Here is a 12708-nt window from a genome sequence, read left to right on the forward strand (position 1 = left end):
GGACGGGACCTAGGACTCCACGTGTTGTGCAGCGAGCCCCCCGCCCCCCCCCAAAAAAAAAAATCGGGAAAATTGGGGAAAAAAAACAACACAATCCCACATAAAATAAGGTTAAGAAAAAAGCCTTTAAATTTTTTTTAATACAAAAATACTCATACAATCTTTCAGACACAATTTCCGACCTTAAAATGCTATTTCCCCCCAAACAGCGAATCTACATTTCAGTATATCCCCCAGAAGTGAAGTTCAAGTTCTTAAGTCTGTCAGAACTGGCGGTAGCACCGGGTACCCCAGAGCTGGAGCCTGGCCCCCTTGCGGGCCACCGACACTGGCAGCAGTGTGCTGCTCGAGTCATCTCGGCTCCCTTCTTGGCAGGGCGGTGGGCACCGTGCCGCCTGCAGACAGCGTTGTACGTGAGCGTGTCCTCGTTCGCTACACGTCTCGTAGGGTCAAGAATTTGGCACCTGACAGTCTCTGTACTGAGTGATACGAACAGGCTTGTCTTACTCCCGAACGTGAGGTGGCTGGAGAAGGGGCTGCACACACGTGGCCGTTTGCCAGCTGGGGGGTGGGTCCTGGGACGGTGTCGGGGTGACCCCACCCCTTGGGAGAACAGGACGGGGGCCGGGAGGCTGGCAGCACCCGGGGGGCCTGTCCACCCCCGTGCTGAGTCCCGAGGCCCTCAGGCAGCTTTCTTTTGTTTTGGCCTCACATTACCAACCAAGGACTGAGGCTGAGGTTCAGAGCAGACTGAATTCCCCACGTCCAGCACCCCTCTGATTCGGGGCGGCCCCGCCGGGAGGGCCCTTCTCCACTGCTCCTCCAGGCCCGGGTTCTGCTCAGAGCTGTGAATTGGCTTCTTAGAGACTCAGAACTTAGTGTTATTTGCTCATTATAATAATTTTTGGAAAGAGGGCAACCACATCTAAATTAAGTTTTCCAGTATTTCCTTCAGAAAAACCATAAAAGAATTTGGAAATATCAGAGTGACTCAAAGATCGCAAAACTTGACTACTGTCAAATATAAAAATAAGTTAACCTGCACCCCCGTGCCCAAAGTGGAACAGCGGCTGCAAGAGCAGCGGCGGTGCTCTGGTGGGCAGAGGCCCCTCCTGGCAGGAGAGGATGGGGGCCGCTCCCCAGGCCTGGCTCTGCAGGGCAGGGCTGCGCCCGGCCCCCTGAGCACAGGGCCTCAGGAGGTGGCCTACGTCCTCCCAGTACCCTCCAGACGGAGTCTGACAGACAGAGCTCTGCACGGAAACGCCCCCAGTGCCCCAGAGATGGTGGGGCTGCCGAGGACGCAGCCGCCTTTGCCTCTGGTCCCAGGGTCACTAGAAAAGGGCCAGTGGGACGGCCTGGGTCAGCAGCACCCCCCACCCCCCGCCCACCCAGGTCTGTGCTCGGGAGGCCGTGGGAGCCTCAGACCCAGAACAGATGCTTCCCAGGGGTCAGGGCCGTAGAGACCACCCCCCAACCCCGACGGCTCAGCACTGCATCACACACCCCGTCATTCTGCCGCAGGACGGCAAGACGAACGGGGCCTCAGGCGCGGTTTTCTGGGGCAGGTGCGTAAACCGCAGGATGTACGTCGTCCAGGCAGTTTCAGTGAAAGGGTCAGAGAACAGACCTGCTGAATGGCCGCTCCCCTCGTGTGGAGACGGGCAGGCAGGGGGGCTCCTGCTGGGATCGTGCCCAGGCCCAGGTCCACGCGGCACCCCGGGGCGTCGGCCGGCTGTTGCAAGGCCAGGTGCCCACGCCCGGCGGCCCGGCCTGAGTGCCCTTGCCGAGCCCGTCTGCCCAGCCCGGCTCCCGCTACCCCCGCCCAGGCAGCCTCTCCTTGGCCCGAAAGGGCTGTCGGACACAGGTTCCCCTCAAGCTCCGAGCCCAGCGGGGGCACCGGGCAGCCCAGGCTCCTCAGCAGGGCCCACGCCCGCCGCTCCGTCCTGTGGCTGCGGGAACTCGGGACGCATCAGTAAACAAGCATTGCAGTCGGTGCTAGTTTGTGAAACAAGTTTAGCAAAAATATATTGAGAGTAAAAGCCAGAAACTGGTAAAGAAAAACCAATCAAAACTATCCACAAATGCTTCCGCGTGAGGGCCCCTCGGGGAGCCGCCCAGGCCTGGGGTGCAGGCCCGCCGTGGGGCCCGGTCCACAGCCAGAGCCGCTCCAGGGCTCACTCGCTATACTATCGGCTTCTCACTAGGATGGAAAAGAAGCACTCTGAGAAAAACTTCACATTAGTACAAAAAAAAACCCATACAGCTGTTTCATAAGCGCAACAGTCAAAACCACGTTCCCAAGGCATCCTGGGTCCCGGTGCTTGCCAGGCCCCACCCTGGGCTCCTCTCCTGAGTGACGCGGGCGGGCGGGAGGTGGGCAACGTCGTGAAGACTGGGGATGAGAGACCCTCAGGGAAACACTATACCCCTTGGGTGAGAGAAATGCATTTCATGTGCCAGTTAATCTTCAGTCCTAAGTTCGGCCTAGAAGGACAGCGGGGCAGGGACGGGCTGAGGTTCGAGTGTAGCTGTGACGCTGTGTAGTGAGGCTGTCTGTCCTGGGACGTCGGCGCCTCGCGGGGCGCCCACGTGGCTCGGACGGTCAGTGCGGGCGCAGCGGGCGCTGCTGAGATGGCTCAGTGGCAGGACGCTCCTCCGCGGGGAGGCCTGTGCGTCTGTGCCGGGGGCCAGGGCGGGGTCCTCTGACACTGCCAGGCCCGGCCCTCCCCGCCCACCCATGGCCACCCCTGGTCAGACCCAGCCCCAGCCAGGCGCTATTCGCCTTCCATGACCCTGCGCCAACACCGCCGCCGCCGCCGCCGCCCCTTGGCCTTGCTGGGCCCCGGGCAGGGCTGCTCGGTCTGGGCGCTCCGGGCCGGCTCCGCCCGGAAGTCGTGCTCGCTGCAGTACAACCGCCCATCCTGGGTGGAGCTGAAGGCCGCTGTGTCCTGGTGGTCCTTGCAGAAGGAGTTGGGGCAGAAGTGGCAGAAGGCAGTGGAGGGTTTGCCACACACGTCGCAGTGGTGCCAAGGGCACTCCCACTTCCCTGCAAGGAGAGTGAGTGTTACACACGGGGGCTCAGGATGGGGACTCACTTCAGCTCTCACTCCAGTGAGACGGGCCCTACTTTGCACACGACTCGCAAAACGTAAAAAAAGCTAAAGCTGGTGCTCAGAGACCTGGCGGGCAAGTGGGCCTGTGTCCATGCCCAGGCCACTGGCCGGCCTGGCTGCTCCCAGGACCGGGTGTGGCTGGATCGAGCTTCCGGGGGCCCCGCCTCGGATGTGCCCATGAAGGTGCCCTGTTCAGTCTGGAGAACTACCACCTGCCTGCCAGCCTGTCCTCCGCCCCCAGCTTCCTGTCCAGGCTCGCGTGTCTGCCTCCCCCCGGGCTGGGGCCAGGGCCTTGGGGCTCCCTCCTGACAGCAGCTGGCAGTGTCCCTCTCTAGAGCCCAGCGTCCTCCCCGCAGAGACGGGCACCACCCCCGACCCACCGAAGGGCCGCTTGCCCAAGCCCAGGCAGGGCAGGTGGTAGGCCTTGGTGCAGGACTTGCGGTCGCACAGCACCAGCTGGCCGCCGTCGCCGCAGCGGAAGCATTCGTCCTCGGACGGCTTCTTCCCCTCGCCCTTCGTGCGGCGCCTCCGGGCCTTCTTCTTGGTCTTCTTGCCCTTCTCCTCCGAGGACAGGGGTGCTGACGTCTGGAACGGGGAAGCCAGCACAGTCACCGCGGGAGGCTGGGAGCCCAGGAGGGGCTGCAGGGGCCACGGAGGCCGAGGGCATGGCGGTCCATCCACCTGGGGACCATGTGGCAGACGGGCTGCTCCCCAGTGGCGCGTCCAGGCCCCGAAGGACCTCATTCAGGATGCGAGAACACAGCCGAGCTGGGCAAGGCAGGGCGGGCAGGCACGCTGCAGCTCCAGGCCCGACGCCTGCGGTGACCCACATCCTCGGGAGGGCACCGCTGTCCCCGCCCCCGCCCTTGCTGGCACCGCAGGGAGCAGGGCTGTTGCAGGCATCACGCAGCTGGGATGCAGGCCCGGGGAGGTGGGTCCGCAGACACGGGACACTGCAGACACAGGCGCGGGCACCAGGCCCGGGCACAGACCCACCCTGACTGCACTCGGCCTCGGCTCGTGGCCCCAGACCATGAGCCCCCGTGATGCCCCGAGGCAGCCTCACCGCGGCCCGCAGACCCCGTTCCCGCCCTCACTCGCCTTCGGCCTGTCACCGAGGAAGCCGCTGCAGTTGGAGGCTCCGCAGCGACACACCGTCTTCTCGTTGCCCAGACAGTCGAGGTTGTAGTTGAAGGTCAGCTCTGTCCCTGCGAGGGGACACGGCACTGGGGGCGCAGCCTCCCGTCCTCCCCGCCGAGAGCCCCGTGGCCGCGCAGACAGCCCCGGAGCCTCCCAGCCCCCTCTGTGAAGGGGACGCTCCCAGCAAGACACACCTGCCCCACCACCCCGCCCTCCTGACCCGCCGCAGCCTGGGACGGGTCGTCAGAGTGCTGCCCCGAGTGCAGCGTACCTGCGGGGATGTCACACACGGCGAACAGGCCCACGCGCGTGTCCCCATTCACTGTCCACTTGAGGGTCTCGCAGTTGGGCTGGCAGCTGTGGTTCATGAACCGGGAGTAGTTCCCCTTGGGGCCGGCGTCGATGATGCGGTCCTGCAAGGCACAACTCGGGCGTCACGGGGCCCCTGCGGTGCGGCCAGCGCTCCCCCAAGGCTCTGCCCCGCGCGGATAGCAGTGTCGCACTGGAAACCGTGGTCTCCCGTGGCTGCTCGGATGGGAGACCCCCAAACCAGTCCTGTTTCTCTGGCTCACGGAGGGCAGGCCAGCACCACGAGGAGAGACCGAGCGCTGGTGAGCGAGCGGCAGGGGAGGGAGAGGTCGGGCGTCACCCCACCACCTAGAGGCATGCGCTGATGGGGGCGAGACGGACCCGCTGAAGACACCGACAAGCCTGCAGGTCCAGCCAGACCAGCAGCGGGGCAGACGAGTCAGGAGGACACGGGACTGCACTCGGGCGGAGGCCGGCCATCCCATCACTGCTCCAAGAATTGCCCTTCTCTTCTCCGCTGTCCTGGGGAAGGGCCCTCACTGCCCAACTTGTGGGGTCTCAGTTCCAAGGCCAGGGATGGATCCCAGGCCCACGGCAGCGCCAGCACCAGCCCCCAGGTGCAGGGCCACCAGGGAAGCCCCTCTTGCTTGCTTTCCAAGTCTTCACAATGTTTGGCATCTTACAGTTTTGTTTTGCTTTTTAAAAAATGTATAAAGGTATAGATTTTTATTTACCCCACTCAAAAACTTGGTCAGCTTCATCCATGAAACGATCCGTGCCGCACGGATGCCAGAGAACTCTCCCCGCACGGCCTCTCCGTGAAACGATCCGTGCCACACGGATCCCAGAGACCTCTGTCTGCACAGCCTCTCCCCCAGGCCTCCTGCCTCTCCTGTCACGCCTACTGAACATCCCTCTCCCGTCTCCCCACCTCTCCCGCCCGGTCTCGGCACGTCTGCTGCATCTGGGCAGTTTCTCGGGAGCTTCTTCAGCGGCAGAAACTTCCTCTGTCACCATCTAATTTTTCTTAACCCATCCAATGGGTTGACTTCAGTGAATTTATGGTAACTCCCAGTTTTGACCGTTTTATCAAATCTGCCTGATTTATTCCTTAGTACCTTGTTTTTCTGTCTCTAAATCTCACTTTATGGTTTTAACTGTTTTGTAACGTATCTAATACTTCTTTTCAGATCTGGGCTTCGTATCTCAGATTCTCACCACAGTGAAGCGTGTGTGAGGGTCTTCTCACAGAGACCTTGCTCTACTGCAAGGGAGGCACATTTAGGGAGGCAGGGCTTTTTCTCTGATTCTTGCAGGAAAAAGATGGAAGAGGAACCATTTCATGGGCTTTCTCTTTGTTTCGGCCAGGGCCCTCGGTGAATTATCATTTCAGGGACTGATTTGTGTGTTAAGTGATCAAACTGGCATTTCTCACAAGACACAAGTAGTTCAAGTTTAGACTCTGAAACACAGGAAGGCACAGGCCTAGGGTTTTCATTTCTTATAAAATAACCTCCTTCACGACCACACCCCGAAGGAAGTGGGGGATGGCAGGGGGTGCAGACATTGGCCATCTCCTGGGGTGGCCGTGTCCCCTAGAGCCCCTGGAGAGGGCTGGTCAGCAGGGCGCTGTGTCCTGACGGCCCTGCCCTCCTCCACCCCACCTATAACAGTCCAGCTCAGCACCGCTGAGAACGCTGGTCCCCGAAGAGGACACACGTGCCCAACTGCTGACGGACGTGGGCTTCAGACAAGGAACAGATACCCCAGGAGTCTCCCCGTGTCCCTGAGGGCGGCCTCCCGAGCCCCCTTCTCTGACCCTGGGAGGACTGCTGGTGTCCCTGAGCGCATCAGGGGCGCACGGGGCTCTCAGAAGCCCCTCGCGGGCTGCCTGGCGCTGGTCCCAGCCCCCAGGCAGTGGCCGCAGGCGTGTGAGACACAGCCGCGCTCACGGCACAGCAGCATCATGTGGCGTGCGCCCCGACACCAGACGGCGCGCTCCTGTGCGGGGACAGCCTGGGCCGCGCGCGTTACCTTGTCTATGGTGAGCATGTAGAAGTGGGTGATGTCGTTCTCGTGCGCACGCTTGATCCTCGCCATGCACTCCTCCTCGTCAATCAGCTCGCCCACATACTCGTTCACAAACTCCCCCTGGAGGCCAGAGGGCGCGGTGGGGTGAGCAGCAGACCCTGCCGGGCACAGCCCGGAGCCCCACGTCCCTGCCCATCAGTCAGTCAGGTGACCACATACGCTCTAAAGGCTGTGGGTGAGGAGCTTCTCTCAGCACCCTGGAAGGAGCGACACGCCAGCCCCTGCCCCCCCAGTGCCCGCGGCCGGCACTACAACAGTCACCCTCCCCAGCAGAGAGCAGGGTGGAGACCACCAAGCTCTCCCGCGAGAGCCCCTAAACCGGCAGTCAGGGCGAGACGAACGGGGCCGGGGCACGTGTCCTTCAAGCACCTCTCAACTCCTCTGTCCTTCTCGACACTGCTGGGGTCAGCTGCGACAGGCAGCCTGAACGCGGACGCCGTGTGGTCCGTGTCTCCCGGTAGCCTGGCCCTGCCTGCCCAGTCCTGGGACGGCCTCGTGAGAGCGACTCCACAGCACTGCTCACCGATGCTCCGGCCACCCAGCTCAGTAAACCTTTCACTTCCCAACGGCTGCCGTCAGAATTCTGACAGAAGGCCCGACTCGTGGAATTTTAGAGTTTTACTTCGGTAGACGTCTTCTATTCAATGTTTTATAATATTCAATCGTAACAATTCATAAACCTTTTTTGAAATCCTGTTCTCAGTGAGTGCAAAAGCAACATGAGCTAGTGAAGTCTAGGAGAAGGAAGAGGTGAGTGAGCCCTCGACTCACACACACACGCTGTACACATTCACACATCAACGTTCATGCATGTGCTCACGCACACGTGCACACACATTCACACACGTACACGCACGCACACGCACACACACATTCACACTGCACGCCCGCACCTTCCTGATGTCCCGCTTGGCCACCAGGCCCCAGCCCTTGCCGTCCGTCCTGACGATCTTGGTCTCGGGGTACTGGCGCTTGGTGAAGCATTGGTTCTGGCAGGACTCCCCCGCGGGGCAGACCTGCGGGTGGCACTCGAACATGAGCATGCGGTTCAGACACTGCGAGTCCGAGCCGCACGGGTTCTCGTCGGTGGGCTTGCAGTTGCACTTGGGGATCTCAGAGATGTCCGCCGTGTGGACCTGCACCTTCCCGTAGGGCTTGTTCACCTGCGGGCGAGAGCCGAGCTCAGCCTCCTGTGACCCCTCCTCTGGGCTGCCTCATAGCAGCACTGCGCTCGAGAGAATCCCCAGGAGGGGCGAACAGCCGCCGGACCCTCTCCTCACAGAGGTAGGGCAGCCCCGGCCTCCTGAGCTCAGAGCAAACGCACAGGAAAGCGGCAGGGGAGGAGGGGCTGGGCGCAGGAAGAGCAGCCAGGAGGCTATGGTGAGAGGCACCTGCTCACGGGTGCCCAGGTGGGGCGGAGGGGCTGGAACAGCCTCGGGAACCCCAGCGCCACTCTCACATGCCCTGTAGTTCCGTTCCAGGGGACTCATCCCAAAGCGAAGGCTAAATGCACGTTAGTCACAGACGCTGACCACGGCCCAGGTATGGGGACCCAAGACGGAGCCCCTGACCTGCCTCGAGGCAGAGAACGGGTGCCCACCCTGGCGGCACGGACCCACCCGGGGCCCCGGCTAGCAGCACGTGGGAACATGGCCCCTGCCCCGCCGCCTCACTCCCCACGCCATCTGAAGAAGGTCCTCCTGGGTCGGGTGGCCTGGGCTGACCACCTCTCATCTGGGCTTATGTCTAGCACTCGGTGGCAGCGAGTGGGGTTCAGGGGGATGGCCTGTCGTTCGTGCCCTGCTCTGGGCAGCCAGGCCAGCACTGCAGTTCCATGGCTGACCACTGGGCTGAGCGCAGGCCTCCTGCGTGGAAGCCCTGCCCGCACCCTGGCCTCGAGCCAGAGGACACGTGGCCAGTGGCAGCACCCACTCCCGCCTAGGACACCCGGCGTAGCTGTCCAGGAGGAAGCCCGCCCGGAGCGGCCCAGCCCCGCCGGAGCGGTCACCTTGATGTGCTTGTAGGGCGGGGGCCTGCGCTCGCTCTCCTGCGTCTCTCGGGCTTCCCTCTGAAGTTTGATTTCACGGAAACGCGCTTCAGCCTCTTGCAGTGCTAGAAGTCAACAGAGTGCCGGTAAAAGACTTTAGCAAATAGGTACGTCCACCCGTTACGGCCTGTACGTTAAGGACTTTGTCTAGACTTTCATCTCGCTGCCAAGTGTTGTCTCTAGTCTCCTCAAACCAGGAGGAGGCCACACGGCACCCACACAGACAGGGGCGGACGACTGCCAGCCAGCTTAAGAATCAGGGGGGCTCTGCAGGGCCTCCAGGCAAGGGGCGCTGACCCTGCCCTTGCCCAGCTGCCCGCCCGGACCACCTCTCCTGGAGAAACCTGGGTGGGCCATGTGCAGGAACAGGGGCGGGGGGCGGGGTGCCTCCCCAGGGGGCGAGTGCCTAGGCCCCCTCACGTGCTGCCCTTCCTGACCCCTGCGTCCCCCAAACGAGGCCAGCCCTCTGTCCCCTCTGTCCCCCACCCGGCTGTGGGGAGGAGGCACCTGTGTGACTGCTGACGGGTCAAGGGAGCCCCGAGAGCTGGTGCAGCAGCCACAGACTGCAGTGCACTCCCTCTCACATAAAGCCAAGCGGGGAGAAATCCCTGCAGGCTAATACTGAAGAGAGCTCTAATCCATGCTAGTGGTGGTCACCACAATGTTAGGAAACTTATTAGACGTCACGTCTTATCCTCTGCTTCAACAAACCTATCCAAAGCATGGAAGCTACAGCTAGAAGAGATGCTGCGTCCAGCGTTTCCCACAGAAACCAGACGCTGGAAACGAAGTCAGCGTTAGCAGAGGCCCCCAAGCACCGTGCCCGACCCCGCGGAGCCCCGTACCGTTTTTGAAGACTCTTCCGATCCCTCTGACCCCCTGGTAGCGGCTGCCCCGGTCCCCCTCCATGTACGGGAACACTCGCGCCTGATGAGTCCAGTAATAATCTTTAGACCCAAAGAAAAACACAGGGAATTCTCCAACCTCGTGCTTCATTTTCTGAATATTTGGGGGGACATTTTTGGGATGGCAAACTTCTGCCGGCCACCATCTATTATAAATATTAAAAACAGGGTTCACAGACTCTTCAGAGAGAGTGACAGAATTTCACTGCGTTCAGCTCTGTAAAGGAAAAGAAGACAGTGACCGCGGCGGCGGCGGGCGGGCGCTTCCTCCCCCACCTGTAGTTCCCGAGCTTCACCCAGATGATGTCCTGGAAGTGCAGCTTCTTCCCAGCCCTGCAGTCGTTGCAGAACCAGCTGCCGTCCGGCATCTCGATGCTCAGGCAGTCGGGGTGGAAGGCCGCCGGGCAGGACTCGCAGCACAGCAGGCTCCCCCCTGCAACAAGGGTGCCCTTAGCCCCCCCCGCCCCAGCCCCCACCCCAACTCCCGGGATCTGCGTCACACAGGAGCACGCTTTCTTTTTACCACGAAAGCTATCCCCCGAGTCTGTGGCCCGACGGTGGTTAACTCAGAGACCACGAATGCAACTACGTGGGCAAACACGGATCGCCAGCGGGTGGACTGAGCTGGAGAAGGGCCACAGCTGGCCCTCGGCACGCGGCCCCGGGAGGCTCACCTTTGGAGCACACGAAGCACCAGCTCACGTTGACGTGCGCGTGGTGCCTCTTGCCCTTCCGGGCGGTGAAGTGGTTCGTGCAGATGATGCTGTTGGATGCGATCACCGAGCAGCCCGCGGCCAGACACGCATCCCCTCCATGGTAGGCGACGGGGCACCGGACACACCGCAGCATCTTACCTGGAGTGGACATGCCCACACCCCACACCTCAGTGGGGCAGCCGGGGGGGCCGGGCCTCTGCAGGCTCACAGCGCTGCTGCAGAAATACCCCGGGGGCAGCAGAAGAAAACAGGGACTCGGGTGGGAGAGTAAGAATACCATTAGGCGTTGTGAAGACACATTTCCTTAAGGCAATGGTGATTCAACAAGGTATCGGAAAACCATCAGGCATTTAATGCTGTTTTCTAAAAGGAGGTCAACCAGGGTTTCTCAGCCTGGACGCTGCCGCCCAATAGGGGACCATGGGGGCTGCCCTGTGCACGCCAGCAGGGACCCCCAACACCTACAGACACGGCCTTATGCCCCCCTGGAGTGCAGGCCCCTGGTTGAGGACCACTGGTGTCAGGAAGCAGACACCAGCCGCCCTTGAGTCCCACAGACTCCACACTGTACGATACAGATGGGACTTGAAATACGGTTCTCACACATGAAGGACCATCAAAGCCTGAACAAACAGAATCTGTCAGAAGGGCTCAGGCCCTCCTTCCTCAAGCCAGCAATCATTAGGATGACATTTAAGGCAGGAAGAAGGGAAATCAGCAAGAAAAACCCTAACCCCCACCTGCGTCCCGTCAGTGACGGAAGATATCCAAACCTACGTGGGGCAAAGCTCTCGGGGACAAGCCTGCCACCCCGCGCCCTCGGTGGCTCGGATCTGCTCACACCCGCACGGAGCTTCTCTGTACCTTTCGATGGCCTTGGGTTCGAGGGGTTGGAGGCGTGGCAACTCAGGCAGCTGTGAAGCGGGCATCGGAAGCCCCGGCTCTCGAACACCGTCAGGGGGAACCTGCGCACGCAGGCCTCATGGTAGAACTTCCCACACTGCGACACCACGCAGCGCTTGACGTCACTCTTGCTCTCCTTACACACGAAGCAGGAGTGGATCCCTGGCGGCCGGGGCGAGAAGGGGCACGGAGCAGGGCTGAGCCGCCGCGCCTCGGGCGGGGCACCGGCTCCTCCTCCAGCCCGCCGGCCCTCGAGGGGCCCTGCCCGCGGGGGTCTGACCAGGCTGCCCGGGAGGGGCTGCGCCCTCCAACAGGCGAGCAGCTGCAGGGAGGGGCTCCTCCAAGAAACACCCCCTCTCCCTCCATGGGGACGGCGCCCCACAGCCAGCGCCGCGAGCTCCTCCAACTGGACCCGTTCCGACGAGTCCGGATACCCTCGGCCGGGATAGGGAAGAGGAGGTGGGCGGTGACCGCAGCCGCATGGGCCGTCCACGCACCTCCCCAGACCGTGCAGCGAACCCGAACCCGGAGGCAGAGACTGTGCGGTGCGAAGAAAGGGGCGGGGAAAGGGGCGGGGCGGGACGTACCTGAGGTGCACTCTCCGCACAGGAGCCGCCCCTCCGGCCTGCGGGAGAGGCCTAGGCAGGCCAGGTGGAAGGCGCCGCAGCAGGGGCCCTCGCACAGCACCAGGCTGCCCGGCTCCTCGCACAGCTGTGGGGAGAGGGCCGGAGGCTCAGGGGGTCCCGCGCCCGCCGGCCTGGTGGAGGGAGGCCGCCCCGGCCCCGGCCCCGGCCCCGCCCCTCACCTGGCACACGTGCTCCTTCCTGGCGGTGGCTCCCCGTTCTGACCTCTTAGAGGAGACGGACGCCTCGGTCTGGGTTTCGTCAGCGCTCTCGTCCGGGGACTCCGGGGGCTCGTCTCCGGGGCCGTCCGAGACCTGGGAGGAAGGAGGCGGACGACAGTTCACAGTGGCCGCCAGCAGCCCCGCCGGCTCCCCCTCGGCGTGGGCCCGCTGCGCGCGTGCACACACGGGGAGCGGCCCCCGCCTGGTGTGCAGGTCACGGTGTGCGTGGGCACGCGCGCCACCTCTCGCCATGTTCCTTAAAAATGAAGCAACTTTTGTGAAAACCCAGTTTACTCTTGCAGGTGAGTTAGGACAGGCATGGGGCCGACGAGCTTGACTTTTCTTACCCGATCAATAAAGGGTCAATGATCTTAGGCTAAAAGAGACGTGTCCACACCCAACACGGTGGTCGGATGGGCAGCGGCTCGGCACGCGTGGCTACAACGCGTGCTCCCCCAGGGCAGGGGCCCGTAGTCCGGATGTGCGGCCCAGTAACTGCCCAAGAGCCCCGCCCGCCCAGTCCCACAGCCTCCTCCCTGCGGAGGGGCAGGTGGGGAGGGCAGTGTCTGGGAGAGGCGGGCAAATGCCCCTTCCTGCCGCTGGACACAGCCTTTCCCTCACAAGACCAGCAACAGTAAAT

General features: G+C 62.5%; 1 protein-coding gene and 1 non-coding gene across 7 annotated transcripts in view; both read right to left on the reverse strand.

Annotated features, from left to right (window-relative positions):
• Positions 1–106: 106 nt before the first annotated feature.
• NSD2 (nuclear receptor binding SET domain protein 2) overlaps positions 107–12708 on the reverse strand; it is a 79486-nt gene continuing 66884 nt past the window's right edge. For 5 of the 6 annotated variants that reach the window (XM_070791927.1, XM_070791929.1, XM_070791925.1 and 2 more), the window contains 13 exons: positions 12030–12161; positions 11812–11935; positions 11186–11386; positions 10280–10459; positions 9882–10038; positions 9546–9751; positions 8662–8765; positions 7547–7816; positions 6597–6713; positions 4525–4666; positions 4215–4321; positions 3494–3698; positions 107–3046 (listed from right to left, as the gene is read on the reverse strand). In XM_070791927.1, the coding sequence (XP_070648028.1) occupies positions 2775–3046; positions 3494–3698; positions 4215–4321; positions 4525–4666; positions 6597–6713; positions 7547–7816; positions 8662–8765; positions 9546–9751; positions 9882–10038; positions 10280–10459; positions 11186–11386; positions 11812–11935; positions 12030–12161 (2217 nt within the window). In that variant the 3' untranslated portion in view covers positions 107–2774. Of the gene's footprint in view, positions 3047–3493; positions 3699–4214; positions 4322–4524; positions 4667–6596; positions 6714–7546; positions 7817–8661; positions 8766–9545; positions 9752–9881; positions 10039–10279; positions 10460–11185; positions 11387–11811; positions 11936–12029; positions 12162–12708 lie in introns of those variants that run through there. The other variant, XM_070791930.1, reaches the window with a different exon arrangement.
• Positions 4749–4872, reverse strand: LOC139183730 (small Cajal body-specific RNA 23). Its single transcript, XR_011567351.1, has one exon. It is a non-coding gene; the product is annotated as a small Cajal body-specific RNA 23 (non-coding RNA).

The sequence above is a fragment of the Bos indicus genome, chromosome 6 (genome assembly GCF_029378745.1).
Source record: "Bos indicus isolate NIAB-ARS_2022 breed Sahiwal x Tharparkar chromosome 6, NIAB-ARS_B.indTharparkar_mat_pri_1.0, whole genome shotgun sequence".
NCBI lineage: Eukaryota > Metazoa > Chordata > Mammalia > Artiodactyla > Bovidae > Bos > Bos indicus.